This window comes from Pimephales promelas, chromosome 16, assembly GCF_988280905.1.
Source record: "Pimephales promelas chromosome 16, fPimPro1.hap1.1, whole genome shotgun sequence".
Taxonomy (NCBI): Eukaryota; Metazoa; Chordata; class Actinopteri; order Cypriniformes; family Leuciscidae; genus Pimephales; species Pimephales promelas.
The window spans coordinates 612,509-629,687 of record NC_142784.1 but is presented as its reverse complement, the minus strand read 5'-3'; the positions used below and the strand labels follow the sequence as shown (position 1 = coordinate 629,687).

General features: G+C 42.3%; 1 protein-coding gene across 1 annotated transcript; it reads left to right on the top strand.

Moving 5' to 3' along the window:
- The first annotated feature begins 2,673 nt into the window (after positions 1–2,673).
- Positions 2,674–4,875, top strand: cbln20 (cerebellin 20). The gene is made up of 4 exons (XM_039654039.2): positions 2,674–2,779; positions 2,873–2,974; positions 3,088–3,228; positions 4,193–4,875. Exons 1-4 carry the CDS (start codon positions 2,773–2,775, stop codon positions 4,618–4,620), a joined length of 678 nt encoding a protein of 225 aa, XP_039509973.1. The 5' UTR covers positions 2,674–2,772; the 3' UTR covers positions 4,621–4,875.
- Positions 4,876–17,179: the final 12,304 nt, after the last annotated feature.

Here is a 17,179-nt window from a genome sequence, read left to right as displayed (position 1 = left end):
GAGTTAAACGAGGAGTTATGTTCTGTATGTAAGATATGAATTGCGCGACGGATACCTGCGCTTTGCATTTACTTTCTGCTGATTGATGAACTAGATTGACAGAATGGCCGACCTGGTACACGAACTGGGTATAGCAACCAGTTCGTTCAATTCGTTCACGAACGGGAGATTTCTCTCGCGTTCAGACTCAAAACAGAGCAATATGATATTCATTCAGCAGAGTAGATCCAACCAATTACATGCCCCTTCTAAGCCTGAGTTGAAATGCTATTAGCTGACGTGAGTCACGTGACGCAAATGAGATGGAATGATGTGACGCAAATAATCAATACTCTAAATTTTTTTATGTTTTACATTTTTTTTTACTGTTGTATGAGATGTGCTGGTAGTGGCAGATGAGGTAGGAGGAGGTTGAGCAGTACTGGTACTGATGGATGTTCCAGAATCCTCAGCTTGTTCAGTTTCCCTTTGTGTCAGCTGCACAGTTGGATGCTTTACCTTTAGATGCCTGTTAAGGATAGCTGTAGATCCTCCTTTAAAGGACAACTGTGTTTTACAAATTGTACACAAAACCTGTGTTGGAGACACCTCATTAAAATAATTCCATAATACACTTCTCTTTGTGGTGCCACTCATTTTGAAGTTAGCAGACCTGATGTCCCAGATAGCAAACTGACATTGAATCAACGTGGAAATATGACATCGAAACAACGTTGATCTGACATTGTTTTGCTCATCGAATTAACGTTGAACCAACGTCAGACGCGTCATTCTTTCAAAACTAACGGAAAATCAACTTGAAATCAACGCGTTGTTTCAACGTTATGAAAGCAAACCAATTTTCGATTTTCATTTAGCTTTGAAGAATGCCGCGTCTGACGTTGGTTTAACGTTAATTCGATGAGCAAAATCAACGTTGTTTCAATGTCATGAGAGACGTCGTTTCCACGTTGATTCAATGTCAGTTTGCTATCTGGGGTAGTTTGTAGATTTTAGTAAAAACGAAAATTTTAAGCTGTCTTTTATTAAATTAAACCATCAGCTTGCACTGTTAACTTCGTCGTCATTATTATCTTAGCGTTTGAACAACTGAGTCACGAACGAGATGTATGTAACAGTTCATTTGACTCAAACTCAAAGCAACTCAATGAAGGGCATATTCGTTCACTAGATTCGTCCTCGTATCATACTCGAAGGCTATTGGCTCAAGGTTTAGTCACTCTTTGTCTTGAAACGGTCCACAAAGCTACACAGTTCATTGAGCTGCGCATGCACGCAATAGCGGCGCGCAGTGGTGGAGGGAGGAATTTCAGTCAATGGATAACATGAACGAGAATGATTCGTTCACCTAAAAGAGTCGTTCAAAAAGAACGATTCGTTCACGAACGTAACATCACTAGTGCATTTTGAACGTGTGCAGTGTCCTGCGGGATTGATGTGTGTGTGCTATAGCGTTGCTTATTTATGACGGTGTTTTCTGTGGAGCATGATCTCTTGTGGTGTTATTCGCCCCAGCTGATTTGCATACGTGTTTGGTAATTCAAGAGCCCGAACCACTCGTACCATACCAAATGTCTGGTAACTGCCTGAATTGTATCAAATAAAAATTATGTATTTTATCAAATGCTTTTGTAGAGTGAATTACTCTAGCTGTGACAATTTGACAACACTAGCCTAGGTTTATTACAATATCAGACCAGTGTCAGTTTCAAAGCAAATCAGATTATAAGGTTCTGCAGGATCTCTGTTAAAATGTCTTACTCCATGTCCTAATCAACAGTGCCCTCGATTATTTGCAATATAGACCATTTTTCAAAACGTAAACAACACTGGTCCAGTTTTTTAACACTACATAAAAGCTGGGATAAAATACAACCAACAGAACAGATAAAACTGAATCAAAAAGTTAAACACACATCTTTAAGATGTTTTCTTTACATGTGAAATAAAGAAAACAGTTACAAACTGAAACAGGAAGTACTTCCCCAGATAGCAAACTGACATTGAATCAACGTGGAAATATGACATCGAAACAACGTTGATCTGACATTGTTTTGCTCATCGAATTAACGTCGAACCAACGTCAGACGCGTCATTCTTTCAAAACTAACGGAAAATCAACTTGAAATCAACGCGTTGTTTCAACGTTATGAAAGCAAACCAATTTTCGATTTTCATTTAGCTTTGAAGAATGCCGCGTCTGACGTTGGTTCAACGTTAATTCGATGAGCAAATCAACGTTGTTTCAATGTCATGAGAGACGTCGTTTCCACGTTGATTCAATGTCAGTTTGCTGTCTGGGTCTTGACCAGTGTTGTTTACATCTTGCAAAGTGGTCTATAGATGAAGTGTTTAACTTGAATTTTCTTTCAACGTGCCTTTTACATTTGTTATATCTTGGTAAAATATCATTTGTCATTCACCTCAGATGAGAAGTCAAAATCCATTATTTCAACAGCATTCTGTTGTTGTTACAGCATACAGTGTGGTATACTCCGCTCCAAGATGAAGAATGATACACTTGTATAAGTGGTACTCTAGAGAAAACAGCCATGGGAATAACATAATGTGCTTTAGCTGAAAAACAATCGTTGTCCCATATTCAGCACTGTATTGCATGGGAAACACACACACACACACACACACGCAAACAAAAGGCCCTGCCCATTGCTATTGAAAGACCAGAGGTGTAGCCTTTATAGCCAGCATTATTACTCAAGTTAATCTCAACACATCTTACTGCGAGACTACAGTCAAGAGACATCAGCAGAAATGAAGGGTGAGAATGACTAGAAAATAAACTAAATTAAACTTGTATATAAATATGTACAGGATTGCCTGGATGTATGTAACTTTCTTTTACATGTTTTAGCCATTGTAATCTTAAGCTTTTTGGGATGTGCACTTGCACAAGACAGGATTTTTTCATGGAATGGTCCGGGAGAACCCAGTGACGTTGACCCCAATGAGAATGGTGACTCAATGAAAAAAATATCCAAATAGAAAGTTCACATAAACACCTTAAACAACAATTCAGGCACTAGGAAAGTGAGATACGATGATGCTTGTTTCTTTGCCTCTCTGAAGTGTGTCCGACTGATGTGGCGTCCTGTGGATGCTGCCTGATGAAGAATCAGATGTGGAAGATGGAGACCTTTTTCAACATGAGCTTAAATGAGCTACAAAGGGGACTGGAGAGAGCTCACGCAGTCTTAAACAATATTCGTGGTGAGCCATTTGTAGCTATACTTATTATTTCAATTTCATGATTTTAGCCTGCACTTAATTCAAAGTCCTTATACATTTAAACAAAACTTCAAAATGCATTGAAAATCACGTGCTAAAATGTATTATTAGAAGGTTAAGAATTCGGTAGTCAGCGATGAGATCGTAATTTTACATGCTGGATTACAATTATTCTTATTTCAATCTATTTGCATATTGAGTTGTGATTTTGCATTATCTATTCAACAATCTATAGTTGCTTTTATGGAGCCAAGTGGATGTGTTAATTCTCTTACACAGCCAACAGAAAACATGACACATATTGAGTGAATACATTTAAAGGGGTCATGAACTGGCTTTTTAAATTTTATTATATTGTTGTCTGAGGTCAACTTATGACGTTCGCTTGGTTTTTGCATTCAAAAACATAAAAATAAATAAGTAATAAGCTATTTTGTACCCTAGTTTTGAGCCTAGCTGAAAAACACTCTGTTTTTATGGGCGTCTCACACTGAAGACTTGGAAGTAAACAGGTAGGCATGTTATTTAGCTATGCGTGTAATGCGCGAATCGGTGGGCGGGGCTAAACCGGCCGTGGTGAAGCAGGCGTTGATCTTCTTCTGCGGGGGTGGGGTTTTATCCTCTTTGACGTCATAGTTCCCCACTTTAAAAAAAAAAGAGTCGTTTGCTGAGCCTGGTGTGAATAAAAGCTTTTATTGGACTAACAAGGACGTTTTCAGTTTTGAAACTTACAGGATATTCTTATAATATGATGATAGATGTCAAAAGCTCAAGGAAAATTTGATTTCTCAGTTCATCACCCCTTTAAATACCTCAAAAGCAAACCCTGAAACATGAACCTGCCTAAAAGGTTAACACTGTTCTACTCTCCTCTTAGCACAGCGTTATTCTTCAGAAAGTGTCATAAAATGGCTGAATCACTTTCCCTCTTCTTATCTTTGGACAGCCAGTCGCAGTGCCTTCTCTGTGGCTCTGACTGACACACGCCTATGTGTCGGCCCGAATCGCGAAGACTCCGTGGTGAAGTATGGCAGTGTGTTTATTAACTTGGGAGATGGCTACAGCACCAACACTGGTGCTTTTGTGGCTCCACGTTCTGGTGTCTACAGCCTGGCACTAACTGTTTATAGTGATGCTGGTGCTGCCGGAGCCACGCTGGCTGCTTGTGCTCGACTCCAGCTGAACGGACGCACACTCGCGTCACCGAGTGAGAAGAACAACCAAGACCAGGAGGACAGCGTTAGCGCTGTGCTGGCAGTGCAGCTGAATGCAGGAGACCGGGTGGATGTTGCTCTTCCAGCCGGCTGCTTTCTGTGCGACGATAACAACCACTACAACACTTTCACCGGGTTCCTGCTCTATGCCACTGATTAATATACAGACAATTAATACTGTTTTTTTAAATTGACATACACGGTTTACACTGTTTTACTTTTTAATGTGTAAAATACAGTGTGCGACAATTGATTTCATTGGTGCAAGAATGATATATATTGTGATTTCAAACACATTTCCTCTGCCCTCTTAAGAAATATTATGTTTCTCTCTATTTGTGACACACTATGTGTTTAAATGAACTAAAACAAGACGCCTTTTAAGCTACTCTAAGAGTTCAAAAACAAAATGTAAGATTACAATTGTTTCAATGCAAAGAACATGATTAAAAATACTACTTTTGTGTTGAAATAAACATTATGGTTCTTTTTCTCTGACACGTTCACTTGACCTTCTCTTACCCCAAAAGCAACACACATCGATTCAGCTCACACTTAAACGGTGTTGAATTTGCATTTAGTTCTAACAGTAAACCATTACAGGCTTAATGATATATTTATAATTGGAATATATTAATACAGGTTCAGGCTTTACGACATATTTATTGAATTGTTTCAATTTATAATTCCAAAAGTTGGAATGCTTCGTAAAAAGTGTAATTTACATAATGCAATTTATTTAACATGATGTTAAATTATTTAAGTTACAGTGTTTTACTTTTATTTTCAATTGCTAACAAGAATTGTTAAATACTGAAGCCACATGTTCAAAACTCATACAGTGAAACAGAACCAAACTGTGGATCATTTTTTGTGACTTTCATGTAACATTGATTCAATAACCACATTTCCCAAAATCCATGAACACAGTTGTCATTCATCTGCAAACTATATATTTGCGCTGCTTTCAAAACAGATAAAAAACACATTACAATCAGAATGATGATAAACCCTTGCCTTTCTGAAAGATTTATATTGAAATATAAAATATTAGCAGAACATTTACAATGAAATTAAATAATTATCACAAACTTTTTTTCTTCTAAAGTGTAGGAAGTCAGAAGTGAAGACCAGGGGCCTCATTTATAAATGTTGCGTACGCACAAAAGAAGGTGTACGCCGCTCTCTACGCAATAGTTGGTATTTATAAAAAGCAAACTTGACGGTAAAATGTCCGGTCCTTCACGCAAGCTCTGACCCAGGCGTACGCACAAAAACGGCTGAAATGAGAAATGGCGACACCGTCAGCGGATGGAAAAAACACGTGAAAGTGTGTGAAACTGTAGACGGTTGTGTAAAATAAATGGCAATACTGCCTCTCATAAATAACACGAAGACTTCACAAAGAAAGTCTTACAATTAACAGCCTAGACCCGTTTGATCGATCTGCAACAGAAATGCAAATTAACACTTAGGGCCCTATTTTAACGATCTGAAACGCAAGTGTAAAAGCGCACAGCGCAAGTAACTTTGTGGGCGGGTCCCAGCGCTGTTGCTATTTTCCCAACAGGGTTAAATGCCTCTTGCTCCTGGCGCAAATCTAAAAGGGGTTGGTTTGGAGTAGCTTCATTATTCATAGGTGTGGTTTGGGCGTAAAGTGAAATAAACCAATCCGAGCGCCATCCAACATACCCTTTAAGAGTGACAGGAACATCAAGATGGCAAAATGGCGCCCTCCGTGGCAGACGTGTTTGCTCACTCCGCTCTTGAATGCCAGCTTTTCTTTTATCTTTGTTTGTTTCTTGCTTCTTTTGTAGTGCATAACTGTCATACATTGCTAATTTACAAAAGACAGGCATTACTGGACATTGCCAATTCAGCTAACCATTTTAAATTCACCGGCTTTATACCACTTGAGTTACAACTTCTTTTGCCCTACAATCCACCGCGTTCCTTAAGATCACTAAATTCAAGGCTTCTGGTCATTCCTAGGATATCGAAGTCCAGTAAAGGAGGGAGGGCGTTCTCGCATTTAGCTCCAAAACTCTGGAATGGCCTTCCCGATACGGTCCGAGGCTCTGACTCGCTGACACAGTTTAAAACTAGATTAAAGACGCATCTCTTTAGTCAAGCATTCACATAATGCTTACCTTCTAGTCCTCTGTTATGCCATACGGAACCGTTTGCCACTGAAACGCATTACCGCGACAGTGGGGCTCGACAGCCTTAGTCAAACGGGTCGGCGCGTATGGTTGGGTTGCGGACAGTTTGGGTTAGTGGTTTTCTAACACCGACTCCCGTATAATGGAAATCATTATGAACATCAGCTATGCTAATTATTTCCCATCTGCCTTTCTGTTGTTATTTCGGGACGCTTGTCCCAAGAAAAATGGCGTTCATCAGGTCCAGTTTTGTATCCAGCCTCTCACAGGGATTTCGGATGCCCCAACGCCTGTGAAGAGACGACTCAACGCCTGCGATATGTTATGGCGCCGTTTTATACATAAACAATATTTATATTTAATATTTATATATAAACAATATGAATGTAAGCCAGAGGAGAACTGGCCCCCGACTGAGCCTGGGTTCTCCCAAGGTTTTTTCTCCATCCAATCTGATGGAGTTTTGGTTCCTTGCCACTGTCGCCTTGCTTTTGGCTTGCTTAGTTGGGGACATTTAATATTTAACAATATTATTGATCTGTGTTGTACTACTTTCATCTTATCACTGTGAAGCTGCTTTGATACAATCTGTATTGTGAAAAGCGCTATATAAATAAATGTGACTTGACTTGACAACTCATTACCCGCTCCCGAAACCACCGCCACCGCTCCCAGGTGGGCCTCGAAGTGCCGGGTTTGAGCGAGAAAACTGGCTGATCCGAGGAGAGCGCTCCGGAGACGGCGACGCAAGCGAGGCAAGAGGGGAGGGCTTCATGCTAGGCTAAAAGCCTGCGCTAGCCGACCACCACTACCCAGCCTTTTGCTAGCTAACGTGCGGTCTTTAGAAAACAAACTGGACGAGCTGAGAGCAAGGATCACATCACAACGGGAGGAAAGGGAGTGCTGTGCTCTGATTTTTACAGAGACCTGGCTCTCAGAGAAAGTCCCGGAATCCTCTGTTCAGCTACCGACTCACTCTGTGCACCGGGGAGACCGGACAGCAGCCTCCGGCTAGACGAAAGGAGGAGGTGTGTGTGTATTCATTAATAATCTGTGGTGCGGAGATATACAGACTGTCTATAAACATTGCTCACCGGACGTGGAGTTTTTAATTCTGAAATGCCGTCCCTACTATCTACCGAGGGTATTCACTTCTGTGTTTCTGGCCACTGTTTACATTCCTCCGCGAGCCAATTCAGCGGCAGCACTTTGCAAACTTTATGATGTTTTTAGCAAATGAATATAATATAATGAATATAATGAATACTTTAGCATATAGCATATGTTATTAGGATATGAAATGTCTTCTATTAACAGAGTAAACAAGAGCAGGGGTCCGCAAAAATCCGCTAGAGGCCGGTCCCAAAAGGGAGCAAATGTCCATTTACCCCATGTTAAAATGTCCGTTTTCACAGCATAAATTCATGTTTTTACAGTTTGGTCCCATGAACTTTTATTGTAATCTTCAATATGTTCCGCGTGCCTGACAACTGTGAGGGGGGTGAATTTTTTTCTAACTCGTTAGTTTAGATCGTATTTAGATATAAAACGTATGACAAATAAGGGCGGTTAACTTTGATTGACAGCTGATAACGGGCTGCGCTGAGTGGAATTTGACGCCTCGGCCATGATCTGACACAACACATCATACCACCTCTGTATCCTTTCTGAACATTTGTATTTTGTATTTCCCAAGATTTTCCAGTATGGCGCCGCCCATACCCCCATAAACAGCCTCAAACCCGTTCTTCAGAAAGTCTATGGGTTTTTACAGTCTATGGTAGACATACACGCAAAAGATGACGGTTCGTTTTGGCGTGGACATACACGCGGATAGCTCAAAATGCGTATAGATAACACGCCACTTGACTTGAAAGTGGCATGTATGTTTTACGCAAAGTCATGATGCCATGTTGAGAGGTAAAAACTATATAAATACTGTTCGTTTTCTCACACAAACTGCTCGTTTCATGTCTTAGGCCATCAGTGTGTACTCAGGTCAAATATTTATGCGATTAATTTCAATTAATTAATTACAAAGCCTCTAATTAATTAGATACATTTTTTAATCGAATTTTTAATCACCTTCAAATAAGTGTTAATTTTAATGGTACTGGTTCAAATAACACAGTTCCACAAGATAGGTGATTATAAACAGCAGATATTAGGACAAAAGTGTACACACTACATTAAATGCTCACTTTGTGTTTTTGTCATCATCAACAAAGAGCTGATGATAGCATATCTTACTTTTTCTTGGTTTTCTTTGCAACAATAATAGTGTTATACAAATACACAGTTACAAAAACCAAAGAAAAGTTAAAGTAAGAAGAATTAGGACCAAGAGCCCAACTAAAGCAAACACTGATCACCACAATGGTGACTTAAAATGAAACAACATCTAAACCTCATCTAAACAATGTAAGGAAATTACATTGATATAAACATGAGTTTTAAGAGGCTTCCGGTATGCGACGGAACGAGATGGACGTGTGAAACATGAGCTCCGTAAAGTCAGGCGATTAAAACCCCTTGAATTCAGAGAATATTATCCAAGTTTAGGTAAAAGACTGGAATATGAGTGGGGGTAAAACAAGAAACCAAAAGATGACTGGAAAAGCGGAACAAGAGGGACGCAAAGAAGCGAATACACCCGAGGCAAACAATGCTAACATAAACGCACACAGCAGTGCCTCGACTTCTCAACCGAGTTTGAAAGATATAAGCGATCAAATAACTAACCTTCGAACCCAACTAAATACCGATCTAACTTCGTTTAAAGATGAGGTGAAGAGAGAAGTGAAAGAGGAACTGTCAGAATTCAGACAACAGATTAACCAACAGTTAACTGCTACGACGCTAACCCTACAAGATCATGACAATAAACTCGAGGCGGCGGAGGCGCGCATTGAGGAATTGGAAAGTTGGTCAGCAGCGGCAAATGAAGTGCTCCAAGAGTCACTAAAAGAGCAAAGGGCACTGCGGGGAAAAGTTGACGATTTGGAGTCAAGGGGGAGACGAAACAACCTCAGAATATACGGGGTACGCGAGGAAATGGAAGGTCCCTCTGTGATTCAATTTGTGGAGAAGCTGTTGGTGAGCGAAAAACTTATTGAAGAAGGAACTGATGCCCAAATACAACGCGCACACCGATCACTGGGCCCGAAACCGACCCCCGACAACCCCCCAAGATCAATAGTTGTTAACTTTCTTCAGTATAGAGTCAAAGAAACAGTTCTCAGAAACGCCTGGAAAAAGAAAATTCAGCTTGGGGATAAATTTCTCTCTTTTGACCACGACTACACAACAGACGTGATTCAGCAACGCAAAGCTTACAAAAAAGTTAAGATTGTTTTGAAAGAGCACGGCATACGCTTCCAGACGCCATACACCCGGTTGCGGATCCATTGGGAGAGTGGCCAACAGACCTACAACAGCGCTGAGGAAGCCGAAAGTGATCTGCGTCGCCGTGGTCTTTTGCCAGAGGACCATCCCGGTGGGGATAATACCAGCGGAACTGGCTTATCAGCGACCCGAAGACTGGACCAAATATCGTCTTGGCAACGCATGCCCCGGCGCGGAGAGAAGGACACAGGCAGGAGAGCACGGGAGCGGCTGCGGGAATTCCAACGGAAGCTCAATACTTGAACCGAGAAGACAAAGACCTGGAGGCCTGATGGAAATAGGTACTAACTATGTTCCAAAGAACTATGTGTTCAGTTCTATTTTGTCATCGACTGTCAACGATATAAACATTATCATTGTCATTTTTTATGATTCAAATAGCCTGATTTGAAGGAGCTAAAACGCCTAAGGTAGAATTAGTGGAAAAGCTCTTGTTGTTTTATACACTGGTTCTGGGAGGGGGTCCTCTCTTAGAGAGAGGCTTTTCCCCTTACCTTATTTTGGCGAAATGGGGGAATTGCGAGTACCCTGCCTTGGAAGCCTCTTTTCAGTTTAATGTTATTTGTTCTGTTGCTTTAAGTTCAGCTTTGTTTCTATTTTTGTTTAAACAGTTCATGTTCGAAGTTCATGGTTATAAGACAAGCAACCAATTTGAACTACCTCACATTTATGATGCACAGTAAAAAGCTTAAAATAATGTCATTAAATGTCAATGGGTTAGGTAACCCAGTAAAGCGGGCAAGGGTGATGAATAAGATAAGGAAAGACGATACGCACATCATCTTATTACAGGAAACACATTTAGGAGCTTTGGAACATGAAAAACTTATTAAATTTGGCTACAACATATTTTATAGCTCACATTCACAAAGTCATAGGAGGGGAGTTGCAATACTTGTTACTAAAAAAATAAAGCTTGACACTTTCAAAGAAATAAAGGATAAGGAGGGTCGATATATTCTAGTGAAGGGTAAAATCAATAATAATCTTATGACATTGGTTAACATCTACGCACCACCTGAATGCGAAACAACATTTTATAAAGATTTTTTTGATACACTCACAGCAGAAGCGGAAGGGATCTGTGTATGTGGAGGGGATTGGAATGCTGTTTTAAATTCGAAACTAGATTCCACAAGCAAAAATAGGAGTAAAAGAAATCTTACAAAATTACTTAATATTATGCTAGAGGAAACTGGCTTGGTAGATGTGTGGAGGAAGCTCAACCCAACTATGAGAGACTATACACATTACTCAGTACCTCACTTGGTTCATTCAAGAATAGACTATTTTATAATGAGACAGGAAGATTTCTACAGGGTAACCGAATGTAAGATCGGAGTCACTGATGTTTCAGACCACAGCGCAATATATTTAACTCTTAACTTGGAGAATAACCCCAAAAATACTGTATGGCGATTAAATGTTGGCCTCCTTAACAACCAATCAGTAGTTGGATCTATCAAACAGGACATCAAAACTTTTATAGAAGAGAATGACAATGGGGAAGTGGATCCATCAATAGTTTGGGACACGCTAAAAGCTGTCTTACGAGGAAAACTAATAGCCAAAGCAACAAACATTAAGAAAACTAGGATTGAAGCATATAAAAGATTAATTAAAGATTTAAAAGATAAAGAGGAAAAATTCATTTTGAAAAAAGATCAAGACACTCAAAAAGAAATAAAAAAATTGAAACTGCAACTTGAAAATTATTTAGATGACGAAGTAGAGAAAAAATCTAGGTTTACAAAACAAGCATATTATGAACTAGGCCCAAAATCAACAAAGTTTCTCGCTAGAAAATTACGCAAACAACAGGTGGACTCAACAATTTTGAAAATTAAAGACCCTACCTCGCAAAAGCTTCAAACTGAGCCAAAAGAAATAGAAAACACTTTTTATCAGTACTACAGCAAATTATATTCACAAGAGGGCGCTTCTAACAAAGAGTTGATCAGAGCATTCCTAGACAAATTAGACCTTCCCTGTATAGGAGAAATACAAAATAAAAGAATATTAGCAGAAATTACATCAAAAGAACTGGATAAAGCAATAAATAGATTAAAGGCAAATAAAGCCCCAGGTAGTGATGGTTTCCCCGGCGAGTGGTACAGGACATTTAAGGTAGAATTGAAGCCGCTTCTTCTTAGAGCTTTAAACTACATTCACAAAGAAGGCAAGACCCCTCCCTCATGGAAGGAAGCAATTATTACCCTGATCCCCAAAGAAAATAAAGATAGAGATAATTGTGCCAATTATAGGCCAATATCAATTTTAAATGTGGACTATAAGCTATATACATCCATTATTTCTAAACGATTTGAAACCTTTATTTCTGATTTAATTGATGAAGACCAGACTGGCTTTATAATTGGTAGGCAAACTCAAGATAATATCAGAAGGAGTCTGCAAGTGATTCACAATATTTCCAGCAATAAGCTTAAAGCGGCCTTGATCAGCCTCGACGCAGAAAAGGCCTTCGATCGAGTAAATTGGGATTTCTTATATTTAACGTTGGAGAAATTTGGCCTTACTAATGATTCTATTCAATGTATTAGAGCAATTTATGATAAGCCAACCGCAAGAATTAAAGTGAATGGATCTCTGACAGACCGGTTTGAACTCAGTAGAGGTTGTAGACAGGGCTGCGGATTGAGTCCCTCCCTTTTTGCTTTATACATTGAACCACTAGCTCAAGCAATTAGGGAGAAAGATGATTTAAAGGGGATTATGATCAACGAAAGAGAACAAAAGATCGGATTATTTGCGGATGATATATTGTTATTTCTAGAAGATATTAACATATCACTTCCCATACTGATGGATCTTTTGGGAAAGTATAATGAATATGCTGGATACAAGTTGAACATTTCCAAAACCCAAATGCTACTGTTTAACCATTCACCCTCAAATGAAACTGCACGCACATATGATATAAATTGGAGCTCTAACAAAATTAAATACCTTGGAGTGATTCTATCTAATGATTCTTCACTATTATATAACTTTAATTATAATCCTATAAACGAAAGTATTAGAATAGACATTCAGAGATGGTCTACTTACCCACTTGATTTAAGTGATAGAATAAAAGTGGTAAAAATGAACATCCTCCCTAGGCTACTCTACTTATTTCAATCCCTCCCGGTAAATATACCATCAAAACAATTCAACGAGTGGGATAAGCTGTTATCGAAGTTCATATGGGAGGGGAAGAGGCCTAGAGTTAGGTACTCAACATTACAGCTGCAAAAGGATAAGGGGGGCATGGCCCTTCCTAATTTAAAATTATATTTCTATGCAGCTCAATTGCGTTACCTGTGTTGCTGGTGTGACCCTAGTTACTGTGCCAAATGGAAAGAGATTGAGACGTGCATCCCTGGGTACAATGTTCAGACACTCATGGGAGAGGACCATATCCCAACCGATATAACTGAATTACCTGACCCAATTGCACAATTCACAATGGAAATTTGGTATAGTGTAGCAAGACAATTAAAACTGAAGAAAGAAAGAAAAATATTAAGATGGGTAGCGCATGACAAAGACTTCAAACCAGGAATGGGTGACTCAAATTTCAAATTTTGGATCAATAGAGGGGTCACAGCTTTTTGTAATTTAATTAATAATGGAGAAATAAGAAATTTTCAATATCTGAAAGACAAATTTAGTTTAGATAATCGAGACTTCTTCCGATTGTCACGGATCCATCTGCGTCAGCACCAGATACCTTCACTCCGCCTACTCGTTCCGGTTCCCCTGACTACTAATCATCACCACCTGTCGTCACCACCTGCCACCACTTATCCGGACTATCATCCACTCCATATATACTCACCTCATTCAGTCACTCACTGTCTGGTCTCGTCTCTACCACGATTACAGACTCTCTATCGCTACCTTACGTTCCTGATTCTACTTACCTGCATTGTATCTCCAACCCGTCAGTCTCCCGTCTGTTCCTGTCCTTGGTCCCCGTCTGCTGCCAGTCCCCTTCAGTCTCCAGCTCCGCTGTTCCGGTCAGCTCTCCATTCTCCCGCTCCTGTTCAGATAAGGAAATCATCATCAGACTGTTCATAACCCTCATCAACTTCAACTAGCACTCTACTTACCATCTTGTGACTGTCATTCAATAAACCTTGTTCATACTCACCCGTCTGTGCCATTCTGTTCTGTGACAGAAGACCAGACCAACCAAAACATGCTTCAACCTACGCCCACAACCACCACGGACACGAGTTCCCCACCGACAGCATCCCTTCCCCGGACTAGTGCATCTGGGCTCGCTACTTCCACCGTAGCCTTTTCTTCTGCCTCTGCCTCTGTATGTCCCATGGCCCAACCAGCGCCCTTCTCTGGCGAGGAGGAGGAGTGCAGCGGCTTCCTTCTGCAGTGCGAGCTCTACATGCGAATGATTCCATCCTCGTTCCCCACTGAAGAATCGAAGGTCGCTTTCTTCATCTCTCTTCTCCGTGGTCGGGCTCTTCAATGGGCTCATGCCCTATGGAAAGGTCGTGGGCCCGTCACCAGAACCTTCGCCTCATTCTCCAATCACTTCCTGGAAGTGTTCTCACAATCTCTGCACTCGATCTCCGTGCAGGATCAGCTGTTTCGTTTGAAGCAAGGGAGATCGTCAGTGGCTGCATATGCTCTGCAGTTCCGGACCCTCGCCGCTTCGCTGGGATGGAATGAGTCTGCACTCATCACTGCATACCGCCACGGTCTGAATCCCGACATTCGTCTTCAGTTAGCCATCTACGATGACACAGTGGGTATCGAGAACATTATACAGCGATCCATCCGCATCGACCAACGCCGCACTGCCTGCCAGCTAGATAGCCCTGCACCTCCGCCTCCTCGTCCATCTGCCGCTTACAGTCCTCCAGCACCAGAGCCGATGGAGATCGGGTCTGCTCGCCTACCGATCTCCGAGCGCAATCGCCGTATAACCAATGGACTATGTCTATATTGCGGAGCTGCTGGACATATGTTATCCACCTGTCCCATTCGTCCACCTCGACCCGCAGTGAGTACGGTTCAGTTACCCCTATCCATATCGAATATGAAATATACATCTGCTACTATCACTTATATGAATCGTTCCCTTCCAGTTCAAGCGCTAATTGACTCCGGATCCGCCGGTAACTTCATCTCACTCACCACTCTCCATCGGCTCCAAACGAAGCAACGTACCATTCCTCACACCCTTCACGTTCAATCCATCGTCGGAAAACCTCTTGGCCGTGGCCGGATTGGACACCGCAGCCCGGATCTAGGGCTAGAGATCGGCTGGCTTCACAAGGAGGCAATTTCCTTTCTGGTGCTGGAGGGCTCGACGGCCGAGATCATCCTGGGACGCCCGTGGTTGGAACTCCATTCACCACATATTCAATGGTCAACCGGTGAGGTCCTACAGTGGGGTGAAGAATGCCATCATCATTGTCTACCTGTCATTTCCAAGTCCATTCTCCGTCCAGTCACTCCGGTTCAGAAAATCTCTCTCTCCGCCACCTCCGTGGAAGATTCCTCTGCTGTGTCCCTCACGGACATTCCTCCACCTTACCGGGCGTTCCAGGAGATCTTTGATAAACAGCTGGCAACCACTTTACCACCTCATCGGCCATGGGACTGTGCGATCGACCTGCTGCCTGGGGCGGTCCTCCCGCGAGGTAAGATCTATTCTCTGTCCATCCCGGAGCAGAAGGCCATGGAGGAGTACATCCAGGAGGCCTTAAGTCAAGGATTTATTCGACCATCCACGTCCCCTGCCGCATCAAGCTTCTTCTTCGTGGGCAAGAAGGACGGAGGCTTGCGCCCCTGCATCGATTATCGTATCCTCAATCAATCCACCGTCAAATACCGCTATCCCCTTCCTCTGGTCCCCGCCGCTCTGGAACAACTCCGTGGGGCTACTGTCTACTCCAAACTCGATCTCCGGAGCGCGTACAATCTCATCCGCATCCGTGAAGGTGACGAGTGGAAGACAGCTTTCATCACCCCTGCGGGGCACTACGAGTACCTCGTCATGCCCTTCGGATTGTCCAACGCACCCGCCGTGTTCCAGGGGTTCATGAACGAGATCTTCAGAGACTTACTACATCAATTTGTCATCATCTATATCGATGATATCCTCATATACTCTCCCGATCTACCCACTCATATCCGCCATGTCCAAACCGTACTCCAACGCCTCAGAGACCATCAACTCTTCCTGAAACTAGAAAAGTGCGAATTCCACCGAGACACCGTTCAGTTCCTGGGCTACCTCATCACTCCCCGCGGTATAACCATGGACCAGAGGAAGGTGGATGCCGTCAACAACTGGCCACAACCCACCTCTCGGAAAGACCTTCAACGGTTCCTTGGGTTTGCTAACTTCTATCGCCGCTTCATCAAAAACTTCAGTCAGACCTGCTCCCCTCTCACTAATCTCCTCAAGGGCGGGGCCAAGTCTCTGTCCTGGAACACCGACTCCACACGGGCGTTTGACAGCTTGAAAAGGGCCTTCAGTTCCGCTCCTACCCTCTCCCTTCCCAATCCAGCTCTACCCTTCATCGTGGAAGTGGATGCCTCCACCTCTGGGGTAGGAGCGGTTCTTTCCCAGCGGCAGGGGACTCCAGTGCAACTCCATCCATGTGCCTTCTATTCCAAGAAACTGTCCCCGGCGGAGCAGAACTATGATATCGGCAACCGAGAGCTGCTAGCCATCAAACTGGCCTTGGAGGAATGGAGACACTGGCTGGAGGGGGCTCAACACCCGTTTACAGTTATCACGGACCACCGGAATCTCGAATACCTCCGGGAGGCTAGAAGACTCAATCCCCGTCAAGCTCGCTGGGCCCTCTTCTTCACCCGCTTCAACTTCTCCGTCACCTACCGCCCTGGACACAAAAATGTAAAAGCAGACGCATTATCACGACAGTTCCAGCCCAATTCTCCTCCTCTAAGTCCCGAGACCATCCTCCCTCCAGCCATCGTCGTAAGTCCCATTCAGTGGAGTATGGACGATTACATTACAGACGCCACTCAAGCCGAACCTGCTCCGCCGGGAGGTCCAGAGGGACGGGTTTACGTCCCGACACGTCTACGCCTGTCCCTCATGGACTCAGTACATACCTCTCCGGGCTCTGGACACCCAGGCAGCCAAGG

Coding starts and splice junctions, on each gene's coding strand:
- cbln20 (XM_039654039.2), top strand. Junction 2,975..3,087: donor CGTTGACCCCAATGAGAATG/GTGACTCAATGA, acceptor GCCTCTCTGAAG/TGTGTCCGACTGATGTGGCG. Junction 3,229..4,192: donor AGTCTTAAACAATATTCGTG/GTGAGCCATTTG, acceptor ATCTTTGGACAG/CCAGTCGCAGTGCCTTCTCT.